The sequence below is a fragment of the Suillus paluster genome (assembly GCF_016628075.1).
Source record: "Suillus paluster strain FC165 chromosome Unknown EDB91scaffold_9, whole genome shotgun sequence".
Taxonomy (NCBI): domain Eukaryota; kingdom Fungi; phylum Basidiomycota; class Agaricomycetes; order Boletales; family Suillaceae; genus Suillus; species Suillus paluster.
In genome coordinates, this window is record NW_024537569.1 from 147364 (window position 1) to 161136 (window position 13773).

General features: G+C 48.8%; 5 protein-coding genes across 5 annotated transcripts; 2 read left to right on the top strand and 3 right to left on the bottom strand.

The window, feature by feature from the left end:
- Positions 1 to 382: 382 nt before the first annotated feature.
- EDB91DRAFT_872184 (O-methyltransferase-domain-containing protein) lies at positions 383 to 1527 on the bottom strand. Its single transcript, XM_041328673.1, has 7 exons — positions 1396 to 1527; positions 1246 to 1344; positions 1079 to 1183; positions 927 to 1023; positions 809 to 870; positions 635 to 752; positions 383 to 570 (listed from the first exon to the last, which is right to left on the bottom strand). The coding sequence occupies exons 2-7, from the start codon at positions 1327 to 1329 to the stop codon at positions 506 to 508; spliced, it is 531 nt and encodes a 176-aa protein (XP_041180610.1). The 5' UTR covers positions 1330 to 1344; positions 1396 to 1527; the 3' UTR covers positions 383 to 505.
- A 979-nt stretch (positions 1528 to 2506) lies between these two features.
- On the bottom strand, positions 2507 to 3258 carry EDB91DRAFT_1218646 (DUF339-domain-containing protein). Its single transcript, XM_041320866.1, has 2 exons — positions 2854 to 3258; positions 2507 to 2803 (listed from the first exon to the last, which is right to left on the bottom strand). Exons 1-2 carry the CDS (start codon positions 3175 to 3177, stop codon positions 2654 to 2656), a joined length of 474 nt encoding a protein of 157 aa, XP_041180611.1. The 5' UTR covers positions 3178 to 3258; the 3' UTR covers positions 2507 to 2653.
- An 87-nt stretch (positions 3259 to 3345) lies between these two features.
- On the top strand, positions 3346 to 5106 carry EDB91DRAFT_1113131 (glycosyltransferase family 32 protein). The gene is made up of 6 exons (XM_041317840.1): positions 3346 to 3511; positions 3545 to 4085; positions 4112 to 4326; positions 4378 to 4440; positions 4472 to 4598; positions 4719 to 5106. Exons 1-6 carry the CDS (start codon positions 3400 to 3402, stop codon positions 4792 to 4794), a joined length of 1134 nt encoding a protein of 377 aa, XP_041180612.1. The 5' UTR covers positions 3346 to 3399; the 3' UTR covers positions 4795 to 5106.
- A 2675-nt stretch (positions 5107 to 7781) lies between these two features.
- Positions 7782 to 9221, top strand: EDB91DRAFT_1047984 (pyridoxal phosphate-dependent transferase; the record flags this gene model as incomplete). The annotated part of the gene is made up of 4 exons (XM_041313360.1): positions 7782 to 8127; positions 8181 to 8527; positions 8587 to 9000; positions 9057 to 9221. The coding sequence occupies 4 exons, from the start codon at positions 7782 to 7784 to the stop codon at positions 9219 to 9221; spliced, it is 1272 nt and encodes a 423-aa protein (XP_041180613.1).
- Positions 9222 to 9578: 357 nt separating this feature from the next.
- On the bottom strand, positions 9579 to 11763 carry EDB91DRAFT_872301 (enolase C-terminal domain-like protein). The gene is made up of 9 exons (XM_041328674.1): positions 11360 to 11763; positions 11092 to 11310; positions 10828 to 11032; positions 10608 to 10781; positions 10412 to 10557; positions 10172 to 10313; positions 10085 to 10110; positions 9931 to 10024; positions 9579 to 9743 (listed from the first exon to the last, which is right to left on the bottom strand). The coding sequence occupies exons 1-9, from the start codon at positions 11402 to 11404 to the stop codon at positions 9613 to 9615; spliced, it is 1182 nt and encodes a 393-aa protein (XP_041180614.1). The 5' UTR covers positions 11405 to 11763; the 3' UTR covers positions 9579 to 9612.
- Positions 11764 to 13773: the final 2010 nt, after the last annotated feature.

The following is a 13773-nucleotide window of genomic DNA, read 5'->3' on the forward strand; positions in this document are numbered from 1 at the left end:
TGTCACTTACCTTGAGCGCCAGTAAATGAATTGTAAAAAGAATGTAAGAATCATGTTGTATCAGGAAAATTTTAAGACAAGCGCAAAAATCTCGCCAATAACAAAATTACGACCCACAGATGTACACTGAAGAATATCTCGGCAAGAATGGAAGCCTAGAATGTAAAACCGGAGTTCTTCACTGGCAAGAGACAGGAACCCTGCTTTTGGCTCCAGGAAGGGAAACGCCTGAACATCATACCGTCGCGTGCTGGGCCTAGAACAAAGATCGAGAACGGTCTACATCGCCACCACAGCACATCATACCGATCGTGAATATCGCTCGCAAAAACCAGAAAATCTCGCACTAGAAGACATGAAGTTGACTTGCAGGAACGCTTTTTGCGGTGTACGAAGTCCTATTGCCTGCTACGGATGTGTGACGCTGATAAAGGAGCACGAGTGTCTAGGCTTCCATAGGAAAGTGTACAATGACAGAATATATACCACATAATTGTTCTTGGCATTAGTCCTGAGCGATTCGGAATTCCATGACCATCGTCGCCACAAGATCATAAACCCGAGTGAGTACTAAACCGGCAGCGGCCCTGTGAATCATAACAAGTCAATGTATCAAAATATAGAAGGAACTTACCCAATGTCCTTGAACTCGTCCAAAGTTCGCTCATTGGCATTAAAAAAACCACATCAGCATGTCTCGTTGGTACGATATGTGACTGCCTGCCCCGAGTTCGATAACATAGGTTCGGGCGCTTTAGTATAATCATGAATGCAGGAATGCACCATTATGATGCACTCTAAGACGTACCTTGGTAAACTCGTTAACTCCTGTGCCAGGCTCTTGGAGTGTGCGGAAGAGCACGCAATCATCTAGCCCAAGGCATTGAATTGGAATCGAATACCACTTTGAACAGCAGCTGACTCACGAATTAACACTCTGCTGTTTGGTCCCATTGCTTGACGAATATTACGGAGGATCACCGTTGATTCGACGTCCGGCCAGTCGTGAATGATGTTCCTCAACTATATCAGATTATCAAGCTGCCCGCAATGAGTGGGAATGAACTTGAGCTCTTACATAGTAAACATCCTTTCCAGCAACAGGTATGTCCTCGAAGAAGTTGGATGCCACGAACTCCACCCGGTCATCGAGCAGTGCCTCAGGAACGTTCTTCTCCCATGCCTGATCAAATATCAATAGCTCGCACACTGGAATGGTTATGTGGACCAGGTGTCTAAACTCACATTTTGTGCCTGCGGCATAATTTCCGGAAGATCCTGATTGGCGATTCTGAGATGAGGGAACATCTTCGCCAAGGGCATGGTCATCGCTCCAAGGATATTCTTACGATATGCGTCACAGTTATGCTAACGATTGAAATGGTGATGGCTTACGATGCAGCACAGTAGCAGCGCCCGTAATGTCTCTAAGGCCCAACATGCCTCTGTGAAAACTCTGCACAAGATTTTGTGAGTTGTCAGTCATCGGTGGATGACTCCGCACGCACGTCGTGTTCATCATCCTATGAGATATGTTAATGTTCAGAATGATAATGGAATGCGAAAACTGACGTCCATTTCCTAGAAGTCATCATTAACACCATCCTTTCTGAGACCAAGTAGTCGGGGTGCTTTGTCGACCTCATATGATCCTCCATATTCTTGGTCGATCAAAGTCTCATAGAGAAGTGCACCATATTCCGGGACGTCTTGATGAACTCGCACCATGCACGCAAAGTCGCTTGTTGAATTGAGCATGAGAGAGAGTTGGGTTGTTTGCGAAGACGGACGTCTCGCTCAATTGACTATATAACACAAAAGGCCTTAAAAATAATCATTGGCCAACAACATAATGTATATTACCTTCTTTAAAGCAATCCTTGGGAGATAAGCCCCGTAAGATACGTGCAGTCTTGCTCTTGTTGAGGTTGACTGCGGCTGCCAGCATATCCACACTAAGACCCTTCAAGTTCCGGGTGTTGGTCCAGAACATTTGCAATACGTACTCGTCTGGCAACGTCTATGCATGCCCAAGTGTAATTTTGAACAAACTAAGGAATGAGTGACAGAGCAGAGATTGTCTATGATCGGCACCTACACTATAGACTGCTACCTTGGGGCCAAGGAATCATGTGCCATTTGTTCAGACAAACTTTAAAATATGCTGAGGGTTCGCATGACGAGCAATGATATCCGCCATGGTCTGGTTGCTTGACATCGACATAGTGCTTGGCACTGACGTAGTGTGACCACGGGAAAGCTGTTTGGATCAAGTTTAATGTCCGTCGGCGAGAGATTATGCTAAACTAGCTCATGCAAGAGCTCCATCGGCGCGTGGAAGTTCGGGATAAATTTTGTGCCCATACTGTCGCAGACGGCAGGATTTGCCGCGGCGTTCAGTTCAGACTCACCGAAATGAAGGCAACGCATTTATAGATTCACCGGCAGAACTGGTGCGGATGCAGAGCTGCGCTTTGGCTGTGGCGCAAGCATGGCTAGGTTCAGACTGTTCAGTACTAAACGAGATTACCATCCTATAGATCGTATACCCGTACTCTGTCAATGGCGCAGACAGCACGGTTTGCGCGTTCTGTTCAGACTCCATGCAAAACGAGGACATGATGATAACGCAGCTATAGATTCATTGCTACGTCTACAGCGGAGGCATCTTGCGCACGACCTTTCCCTCATTCTTTGCATGTATCTTGAGCTTCTCCAGCACGGGTGACTTCGCCCACCTCTCAGGTGGTGCACGGCTTTCAGTTGCCCAATAATATATGTCCCAATCGGGCTCGTCGAGTAGCTACAACGAAATCTAAGTCAAGATGCCACCAATCGAAGAAGAGAAAGTACCTTGTCATACTCCTTCAGCTCTACCTCGTCCATCGACCCCAGGTTATCTCTTGCAAATGTGCTCAGTAGGAGGTCACTCTCCAACGTCCCGCGTTTCCTGCTCTGATAGACGAGTCTTGCACGCAAGGTCTCCTTTAACTCACCCGGACGTGGGATAGGAGTGGGTGGGGGAATATCAGAAGGAGTCTGAGTGTTGGAGAGGTGTTGTGGGGTATGCGGAAGAGGCCATGGGTCTGCATGCCATCGCGGGGTCGTAGAGAATGTGCGGCGTGAACAGCGTGTTGTCTCGAGAGCCAATCTTCGCGAAAAGAAAAATGCGGACATTTTGAGGAGGCTGATGACTAGCAAATATTGATGACTTGAAATCAAAAGATCTGAAATCAAAAATAATGTGAATTTGTTCAGTTTGCAAGCGCTTACGACAAGCTCGTGAGAAATAAATCAGCCGCCAATCAAACTGCCAATTAAGGTTTGAAGGAACACTTGGTTTCAGAAAGTTCCCAAGCGCTGAGCGCTCCAGCTCAAGTTTCACAACATATATAACGCATGCAGTGTAGTTCACACCGGTATCATGCTGCAACAAAATCGCCCACCCGTCTCATGACAGTTACTGCCAGAGGAGGATACCAAATGGTTCCCGTGCACGACCGACCACGCCGTACCTCCACTTCTCCTCGGCGGAAATCACCAGTTTTTCGCTGCTCATGTGTGCGACCACAGAGAATATTCACAATCTTGAAATTTGTGCTTCCTCTGGTGTTCATCATATGTTACACGATATACTACCTCTATGACCCGCGCGGCCACATTGACCTCGTATTATACCAACGAGAATGGATACAGCGCGAAATACTCCCGCTGTCCCCACTTGGCGGATGCTTTGAGCCTGAACGCATCAGCCCGTTGTATAATGTCAGCGAGGCCGTGTATGGCAAGAAGCGCTTTGAGGTTCAGGCAGGAGTAACGATGCGGATGGGTATGGACTGCTACGAGTTTGCAGGAACGGTAAGGTTTGCAGAAGGGGAGTGGAATCAGGAGGGACGGTATATCCCACCAGAGGAGCGAGCGCAGTTCCACACGTATTGGCGCGTCGATCTCGCGCCCCTCGACGAGAGACAAGAATACATGTTAAAGTCATTCTTCGCTACGCAAGACCTCCCCCGCTCTCGTCTAATACTCTGGTCGAATGGCGACCTATCACTCAATCCGATCGTACAAAAATATCTCGAGCTGTTTCCCTGACTCGTTCACACTCCAGGGTAGTGGATATACCTGAGTTAGCCAAGGGCACGCCGATGGAGAGTCATCGGTTGCTCAATCTCGAGGATAAGAAGGCATGGGTGGACGGTGACCTCGTCCGCTTACTTGTCATCTGGACATATGGTGGTGCTTGGATAGACATGGACATGCTCCTCACCCGAGACCTCTCCCCACTACTTGAGCACGAGTTCGTGACGCAATGGGACTGCTACGGTAATTCAGTAATCAACTCCCTCTCGCCCGCTTACTCACAAGATTCTACAGACAAAATTTACCAAGCGTTTAATGGCGCACTCATGCACTTCCGCAAGCACTCGCCCTACCTCTGTGAAGCCTTCCATCTCATGGCACACAGCAGCTCCCCCACGCTCTCCTAGCACCGATTGGGGTGCAATTTTATACCTTCGACTTTGGCGGCGCCTCCTCAGCGAATCCATACCACCCTTCAAAATTCTACCGTTCTGCTTGTCCGATCCCTCTAGCATGTCGTCTCGACAACAGCGTGCCAGATCCCATTTGAGCCTGATCGTCGAGACGGGAAGTGGACGGGCAGACCTGGGGAGGGGCTTGAGAATGGTGGAGCACTGGATAAAGCACTAGGGAAGATATTTGCCGTGCATTTGCATAATCGTTGGGATAGGGCCTTTCCCAAGGGCGGATGGGTGGATCGGCTGTTGTTGAGGAAGTATGAAGAGAAGATACAGAAGAAGGTGAGAATAAATGGCGAGCTATGATGTATTCATCTGCTGTGAGTGCTTTGGTCATGGGCGGAGGCAGCAGAAACTAATGGCGTTTGCTATGGGCTGAATAGCACTTAGACGATTCAAAACACTTAATGATGCAATATTTACGCATTGCACTATAATTTTTATCGCAGGAACCGGTGGGTATGCAGAGAGGACCTCGCCGATTAAACCGTATTAGATGCCTGTGGGGGTCCTTCCAGAACTTGATTGCATACGATCATTCTACGCTCATATGATAATGCACGAACAATCTTGACGTGTCTTCCGAGCCGCACGGCGTTGGCCAGAAGGACTTCACATCACGAGTCGAAGTCATTGATCGTCGGATCACAGCAGTGGCACACTACTAGGCAAGGCCGATAAGCAATGATGGACAGTAGAGACGGACGCATCATGAACGTGGCTATTATCACTGGCGCTATTGGTGTGGAGCTGGTTTGATGGGCGTCTTCAACCTCAACGTACCCAGCCTCGAGCTCAAATGCCATAGCCTCGTGGCTCGCTTTTAAATTGATGTTAAGTACCTATCCATCTAACATATGTAAGGATGAAACGTTTGATCCCGCGGAACCAATTCGCGTGACTCTCCTGGCTCCACCTGAGCTCCGTCCGATTTGCTTGAGCGCTCAGCAGTCTCCTATTTGCGTGGGCGGTCCCCTTATCTCCGTCTCTCTACTCCTCCTTTCACAATTGCACACCACCGAGCTCCACATGCGATCGCACGTTCCTCTACTAACTGTATTCCTCTGCTTTTAACCATGGCCTCTGCATGCTCATTTCACGGCGTCGTCGGTATTCAAAATGCTACTCGTTATGCTTCGGAGCCGAAAAAAACGTTTTGGAAGATGGATGGCTTTGTACCTGTGTCTTATGATCCAGAAGATGGCGTTGAAAATCTTCCCGAGACATTCGATCGCTATTCGGAAGAGAGAAAGAGGAAAAGACAACGGCAAACGTTTCGTAGTGTACAGACATCTCTTATTGTGATTGACGGTGGAAAACGTCCGAAGGTGCAAGGAGCACTTGTATGCATTAGGCTTTAAGCTTTAGGAATCACCGCATCCTTTCCCAGAGGTCTCCATATGAGGTTGTTGATATTCAAAGCTTACGACCACCTGGCACCGGGCTGTGTGCAATTGTAAAAGGAGGAGTAGAGACATGGAGATAAGTGAACCGCCCACGCAAATAGGAGACTGCCAAGCGCACAGCGATAGCGAGCGCTCAAGCAAATCGGACAGCATGTAGAGCTCAGGGTGGAGCACAGACAGGAGAGTCACGCGAATTAGGTTCCGCGGGATCAAACGTTTCGTCCTTACATATGTTAGATGTTTTCAAGTCAAATGATCATATTGAGTCTCTCAAAGGGGTCCCCATTGGCAGTGTAGTTGGCTAAGAGCAACCACACTGATCTACTCAGCAATTATGCCATGAGCAACAGCACCTCTACGAAGGCAGATATGACTCACTTGTGACATGCCAGCCCCTCTCTGTATCTTAAGAATCAAATGCAAAACCCGTTTATCTATAGCGCCGCCCAATTTGGGCGAGTAAACCTTCTAAGATGCAAAGCAAAACTACTCATATTCACACAAACGTTGCAGCACGAGCGAGCGGGATCCGGGCAAGGGTTGCCAATATAACACACATCGCCCGGGTCCGAGCTGACATCCCTGTTGGAAGGAGATGGTGTTGCACTGACAGACATAATCGTCAAAGTGGCCACGACGGTGAGGAAGGAGAAACGCATTAGTTATACGAGGTGATAGTATGGGTTCTGTACTGAGAGAGGTTCTCATATAAAATTTAGAAAGACACAATGCTGCCTAATCGGACCCGAACTGTCTTTAGCGATATTAATATTCCGATCCATAGCAAACTGACGGGGAAAGCGAAGCCCACGTCAGAAGCGTTCAGCTGAGCGCCATCGAGTCTGACCATCGCCTTAGCTCCCGCCGCAGGCACCTGTCTCCTAGGATAAAGGTCTGTCAGCAGGGCCAGAGGGTGACTAGTAAAGCGAGGGGGGGGGCAGTACAGCGGTTCCGAACCTACGAAAGTTCTCGTCAGGGGGCTACCCCTACCCCTACCGCTTGTACTTCGCGGGAGTGGATGGTCTGTGCCACTACTGCAACCGGTGCCCTTTAGGGTCGGCCAGCTGGCAATCAGTACCCGGTGACCCACTGTAAGGGTAGTTTACGGGTGGGGGGGAGAGGGTTGGGGCTAGGACGGAAGCTTCGTAGCTAAGATTCGGCGATCGAGGGCCTTTATCCCTCGGGACGAGATCACGAGGCCCCACACCATCGGAATTCGGCTGGTCCTGTTTCGAGAACAGTGAATATTCGGTCGTTCCCATGCGAGTATGCGACGAGGCTAGGAAGTCCTGGGACCACTGTTGAATCTCGACGAGCCCACACTTGAGGATGCACGAGATTTCAGCATGGACGAACTGGTAGCAACCAATAGTATCGGGCCCGTAAAAATTGACTCATAACTAGTACTAGGTACGAGAGAGTCGAGACTCGAGAGGAGGAGATGTGCAATAAGGTTTGTATTTGTTCGTGTTATGTATCGTGTACGAGCCTTCTGTGATTTTATTTGCCTTCACCTTAGGCTTTACTTATAGTGTCGTCTGCACCGTTTGGCTTCCATCCGTCTCCTTTGGCCTTCTCATTTGAAAATAGGCTTCCCGAGCCATGGGGCATATCGTGTTTAATTCAATGTCCAATATATGCAGGCGAGCTCGAAGCCAAATTTTTGTGCAATATTCATATGACATCGTACGATTAGGTCGAGCCTGCGACGCCTCACGTATTAGATATCGATAATTATGTACTGAATACATAATGGGATGACCACTGAAGTTTGAACTTACTTATAAAGGGCTTGCACCAGTCATCTTCCTACACTATTCCTTGACAGTGACAGATGGCTACCCTCGACATCAACCAAGTTCGTGCTTGCTTCCCGTCCCTGAGATCAGGGCACATCTATGCTGATAATGCAAGAGGATCGCAAACTGCTCAGTCAGTGATCGATCGGATTGTGGATTATCTGTCCAACCCCAACATACAGTCAGGAACTGACTATTCGGTTGCAAACTCCCAGCGCGTGGTTGAGGGCTCTATCGCCGTTGCAGAGTTGTTCAATGCTGCATCCCTCGATGAGGTTGGGTTTGGATCGAGCTCGACGATGATCTTTGAGAACATCGCTAGAGCACTCGAAAATGATATCCAACCTGGAGATGAATTCATCATTTCCTATGAACATGAAGGTTTCTGCCATTATCTTCCTGTGTCTTTTTTGTTAACTTATTGCTCATCTTAGCCAACAACGGCCCTTGGAAACGTCTGGCTGCGCGGCGCAATGCCGTGGTTAAATACTGGCAACCTACGCCAGTATCTGCGGAAAATCCTTACTCACTGACATACAAGGTCGAAGAACTTTTGCCGCTGGTCTCTTCACGAACCAGGCTGGCCGCGATCAACGCGTGCTCCAATATTTTAGGATCCTTGATTCCTGTGAAAGAAACTGTGAAAGCTCTTCGCCAGCGTGCAAACGAGCAGGGAGCAAAAAGGCTTGAAGTAGCTTTGGATTGCGTTGCATACGCATCACATAGAAAATTGGACGTACAAGAGTGGGATGTTGATTACTGCGTGTTTTCTGTGTACAAGGTTTCAATATCCGCGACTTCATTCGATTTCACATCTGACACTGGTACTCTGATTTGTAGGTGTTCGGGGCTCATAATGCCGCTGCTTACGTGCGGCTAGCAGCTCTCGAAAGATCTCTCACATCTATTGCACATGATTTCCTGAAGGTGGACGACAAGCCCTATAAGTTTCAACCAGGCGGTCCAGGCCACGAGTTGGTGTATGGTGCCGCGGCAATCGTGCCATATCTAAAGTCGTTGACACCAGAAGATGATCTTGCTGCATCCTTCAACGCGATCGCAAATCACGAGCGGGAACTTTTGGCGCCCTTGCTACTCTTCTTGACGGACGCAAAACAAGTTGACAGGGGTGTTCGCATCGTCGGGACAAGCGAGATCAATCTCTCAAGGGTTCCCACTGTCAGCTTTGTCGTCGTCGGACAGAACGCTATCAAGAGCAAGGATATTGTAGGAGCATTTGAAAAAAAGGGAGGGGTAAGTCTTTCAGTGATCTCACTCAGTCACTGAATTCGATTATGGATGTTGCACAGATCTCCATTCAATGCGGCAACTTTTACTCGTATCATCTTATCGATAATTTACGCCCAAAGCTGGATGTGAATGACGGGGTCGTTCGCATCTCATTTGTCCACTATAACACCGTTGAGGAAGTGGAGAAGGTCGTGGACGCGCTGCGGGAAGTTCTTGAGCGATAGGGTGAATTCGTGTGAACATATATGTAACATCCGAGAATGTATTTTTCTAGCGCTGTGCATAGGCTCGAGGATTATTACCTAGACCTATTGACTTGGGCGTATCAAGTCTTTGTCCGGTGACTAAGGCTGTGACTTGATGTACACACGTGCACAACCTACTGAGTGGGCACCGCTCTGGACCAGCCAAAGGTGGGTCGATATTAATTTCGAGGATAGGGGAGAGGCCTCTTGGGGGTAAGACACAAGGCAAGATAACAGAGACAGGAACAAGGTGTACATATGTTTGTAACGCCGGGCTAGATGCTGTCAATATTTGGTATTAGTTGGCAAGTGGTACGTTGCGATGGGTTTGTAGCAGGTTGTTATCGCAGCTAGGTAGCAGAGTAGAATTTTACCACTCCCGAATGCTTCCGTCCTCCCCCCTCCACACAGGGTTACGCCACGCCTCAACCCCGGCTTGACTATGCTCCTTAGCACGGGTGCGCACGAGCTCCTCGTTGATAATGATACCCAATCCAGGACCTATGCAGTTTTAGGCATTTAGCAGAGAGCAACAAGGGTAGCCAAAATGCAGCATTCATTAGTTCAAAAGTCGGTGTATTATGGAAAGAAGATCACCAGCACGGTCTTCTCTGATAAGGAGGCAGCAAAGTGTACAATGCGCGGGAGTACAAGCAAAATGGAGTGAACCAAACAGGACGAGACTCACCGCTGGGAGTCGCGATATACCCGTCTTTCACAGCAAACACACTCGGATCTGCGAGATACGTGAAGAGGTCTGCATCATCGCTGTTATAATGGATCTACATCCAGCCCGTCATCTAAGTGACGCATCTCGAGGGACATTGGAGTGAGGAACCCACCTGCCAACTCATTTCTTGAATAAAGTCTAGACGGCCGAAAATAATTAGTGACTTCTAGAAGGGTAGATAGCACCGCAAAATACCTACAATTGAGCTTCGACACGCCAACGGCAATGCATGCTGCCAAGGCAATCGGTCCTATTGGACAGTGCGGGGCAAGTGCGACATCGTATGTTTCTGCCATAGAGGCGATGCGTGCCAACTCCGATATTCCACCACAATGGGAAACCTTATCCAGTTTTTCAGTCGGTTAAAACGTGAGGAGAGAGGCCACAAGAGGACACGCAAAAACAGATCGTGGAAGTCAGTTGCGAGGTGAGTACTCACGTCTGGTTGCGCGACATCTAAAGCATGTCCTTCGAAGTACGGGCGAAATTCATGTCTCGAGTACAGCCGCTCCCCAGCTGCAATGGGAGTGGAGACGAGACGCCCAAGATCCGCGAACTCCGAAGGTTGAGTAGGTAGAAGGGGTTCTGAAATAAATTTAGCACTTGTGCAAATGGACTGCAAGGATCCTTCTCACCCTCGATGAACAAGACTCCCTCGCCCTCAAGAAGTTTGGCGAGCTGGCGAGCCATACCCTTGTGCACCCGTCCATGAAAATCCACTCCCACATCCATCCCTAGCGCGCGAACCTCACGCACACGTTCCACAGTCCCTTTTAAGAGCTCAGGAGAGTCGAGCCATGCGAGAGCCTCTGCGTACGGCTCAGACTCGTTATATTGTAAGGTTATAAAGCTCACCAGTGGCATTCATCTTTACAGCAGTAAATCCTTGCTCTTTGCGCTCACGTGCTGCCTCACGGACAGCACTCGGATGGTCACCACCAATCCACCCATATACACGAACACGATCCCTGACTTTACCACCTAGAAGCTGCCATACTGGAACTCCAAGCTTCTTGCCCTTGATATCCCAGAGTGCAATATCAAGGCCAGACAAAGCTGACTGGTCGGGACATACATTTAAGACGAATGGTAGGCATGAAAAAGGGGGGACACGCCCACCATTAAGACAGGTCCACCACGATAAAACCGAGCGCGGTATGCAGTCTGCCAGATATCTTCGATACCATCCGCATCCCAACCAAGGAAACGCTGTGCGAGGTCAGCGAAAGCACCCTCGATTGCTTCGGTGTGTCCTTCGAGAGTGGATTCTCCCCAGCCAACGAGCCCATCGGCTGTCTCGATACGCACGAAGAGCCAGCGCGGAGGTACGCGGAAAGCCTATATGTGAAAGTGAACATGGAAGCCTGCTATACATTGTGGGACGCACCTCGATCTTTGTGATGATGCTAGAAGCTGAAGTCTTAAGGGACATACTTACCCTCTTTAGTGGAAACAAAAAGGTAACAGAGGGAGTACCCCTTGGTTCACGATTGAATGATCATGAAGGATGGGTGATCAGCTGAACATGACCGGTCCGCGTTGCACCGTCGGACAAAACCATATTCTTAATACATATTTTTGAGCACGCGCCTCTTGTGCAATGGGAAGCTGAAGCTTCAAGCTTGTCAAGAGTCAAGACTGTCCTGTCGAGTCTCGTGCCATTGGAGGTAAATCCTTAGTGTGAACTTACAGAGCGTACGATGATCCAGGTACCAGATGTACCCACGAGTTCGGACTCACCTAGTGTTCGTACTTTTGAGCTAGCACATCCAAATCATCATGAATCGCCTCAGTCTCTTAAAATCAAATAATCCTGCAATGTCAATGAATAGCTCTATGTACTTTTCTTTCTCAAAAAATTGTGTTGAGCGAGTGCTATGATATCGATACAATATATACAGTGTGGAGACATCTTGGCACACTGATCAGCATCGGAAAGGCAAGCTCGCACTAATTTCAATCTCGGAAGTGCCAGGAACACTTCTTCTGACTGATATCTAGCTAAAATAACAATGGCCGAAGTTGATTTGCCAGTCTACCAATGCACAGTAAAGGAAATGCTATCTGGCGTGACGATCTGCCACAAGACGTTACATCATTTTGAAGCCCCGCAATGCCGCAACAAAGTTTCCACGGCATCATAGCACTTGTGTGCGTGGCGGACCTCCAATCTGCACCTTCGGCAAGGTGTGACACGGTGACGAACACTAGGTGAGATAGACTGAAGGTGCTCGGACACGCTATACCAACACAACTATTTAACTTTTATATATATATAAATTCGGAGCATCTTATTAAGATGCTCAGCTATCTGCCAATGAGTATCCGAGGTTTATTTTGTGTTGTAGATGGTGAGCAATGGATGAAACTTGCAAAAATGTACAAACACCCGGGTACATCTAGTACATGTCCAATAGTGGGACTCAGAGTAGTTTTTGGGACACTCGCTAAAGTTCACTAAAGTTCACTAGAGTTCTACTAACCCCAATAGAGCTGCAAGGATCAGCCACCAACACACTCGGCATACATCGGCATGATGGCGGACTTAGAAACGACACTTGTGAATTTGCGAGGCTTGCATGCGTTACAAAGTTCCGAGGGTGTGTTTGATAGCGAATGGGTGTGTAGCAAAGAGGAATAGGGACAACATAGCTAGCAAATCAATGTACTCCATACCTGAACCCACTAAATCAAAAGAAATGCTGAAAAAAAAGAAGTCTAGCAAAGTGATAAGGAGTCCTCAAATGAAAGGAGTGGGGAAGCGCAAAGTGAAAGTGGGGAGGGGGTGGAGCATGCAAGGATGAGTAAGAAGAATGTCAAATTGAGGGGGCTGGGGGTTGAGCGCCAGGGGAACACCCAAGCTGGAGGCACTGGGTGTCATACTGCTGAGCAAGCTGAGCGCCAGCAACATAGCCGCTGTACTTAGCGCCAGAAGAGGACTGACATACTGAGCGCCGGAAGAAGACTGAGCACTGGGGGAGTGGGCTGAGCACCAGCGATATGGCTGCCGCACTGAGCACTGGAAGAAGACTGAGTGCTGGGGGGAGTGGGCTGAGCACCAGCGACATGGCCGCTGTACTGAGCACTAGAAGAGGACTGAGCGCTGGGGGAGTGGGCTGAGCACCAGCGACATGGCCGCTGTACTGAGCGCTAGAAGAGGACTGAACATTCCTTGAACTTGAACAAGTGCTCCCCGCTGGATGTACGAGTGAAAATAATTTTGATGCGTGATCTGATCTGGGTTGTGATGAGGTGGTGTTGGGTGAAGTAGAGTCAAAGTGAGGGTACTGGGGGAAGGGTACTGAGCAGTTAAGCCCGGCTGAGATCCGTGAAAAGATTGCACCGGCAGCCTGATAAGGCTGTGGGGTGATGATTAGGGCAAAGGGTGGTAAGGTGCCGGAGGTGCGCACACCTCGTGTCCATATCCATCAACAGCTTCCTGAATTTGTAGTCAGCGTTGCACGTGAGGTGCCAGGGTGAGATCTGAGTCTTCAAGGACGCCTACCACGGTCATCTGAGGGATGAAACAAAAGGTCCAGAACAACCCTGGAAATTCAATCTCCGCCCTAATTTACATCATAATCAGTTACATGTGCAGCGGGAGATAGGAGAATTGATCCCCCTCGACCTTCACCATGCCTCGTCCATCCAGGCAGACAGATATGTTGCATGAAATTGACCAGGCTGCACTCTCACTAGCTAGGGCTGCATATCAGCATGCCTTGGTACAAGATGATGAATCTATGGACTCCATCTCAAGCTCCTCAGATTTGGAATCAGATCTCAGCGACTCTTTCATGA

Excerpts from the sequence above, each read along its gene's own strand:
- EDB91DRAFT_872184 (XM_041328673.1), bottom strand. The coding sequence starts at position 1,329 with ATGACCATGCCCTTGGCGAAGATGTTCCCTCATCTCAGAATCGCCAAT. Across the intron at positions 1,024-1,078 it reads CTGGAAAGGATGTTTACTAT|TTGAGGAACATCATTCACGA; the intron begins GTAAGAGCTCAA and ends AATCTGATATAG. Across the intron at positions 871-926 it reads AAACAGCAGAGTGTTAATTC|ATGATTGCGTGCTCTTCCGC; the intron begins GTGAGTCAGCTG and ends GCCTTGGGCTAG.
- EDB91DRAFT_1218646 (XM_041320866.1), bottom strand. The coding sequence starts at position 3,177 with ATGTCCGCATTTTTCTTTTCGCGAAGATTGGCTCTCGAGACAACACGC. Across the intron at positions 2,804-2,853 it reads AGCTGAAGGAGTATGACAAG|CTACTCGACGAGCCCGATTG; the intron begins GTACTTTCTCTT and ends ATTTCGTTGTAG.
- EDB91DRAFT_1113131 (XM_041317840.1), top strand. The coding sequence starts at position 3,400 with ATGCAGTGTAGTTCACACCGGTATCATGCTGCAACAAAATCGCCCACC. Across the intron at positions 4,441-4,471 it reads CAAGCACTCGCCCTACCTCT|CTCCCCCACGCTCTCCTAGC; the intron begins GTGAAGCCTTCC and ends GGCACACAGCAG. Across the intron at positions 4,599-4,718 it reads TTGTCCGATCCCTCTAGCAT|ATATTTGCCGTGCATTTGCA; the intron begins GTCGTCTCGACA and ends GCACTAGGGAAG.
- EDB91DRAFT_872301 (XM_041328674.1), bottom strand. The coding sequence starts at position 11,404 with ATGTCCCTTAAGACTTCAGCTTCTAGCATCATCACAAAGATCGAG. Across the intron at positions 11,311-11,359 it reads GCATCATCACAAAGATCGAG|GCTTTCCGCGTACCTCCGCG; the intron begins GTGCGTCCCACA and ends TTTCACATATAG. Across the intron at positions 10,314-10,411 it reads TAGATGTCGCGCAACCAGAC|GTTTCCCATTGTGGTGGAAT; the intron begins GTGAGTACTCAC and ends AAACTGGATAAG.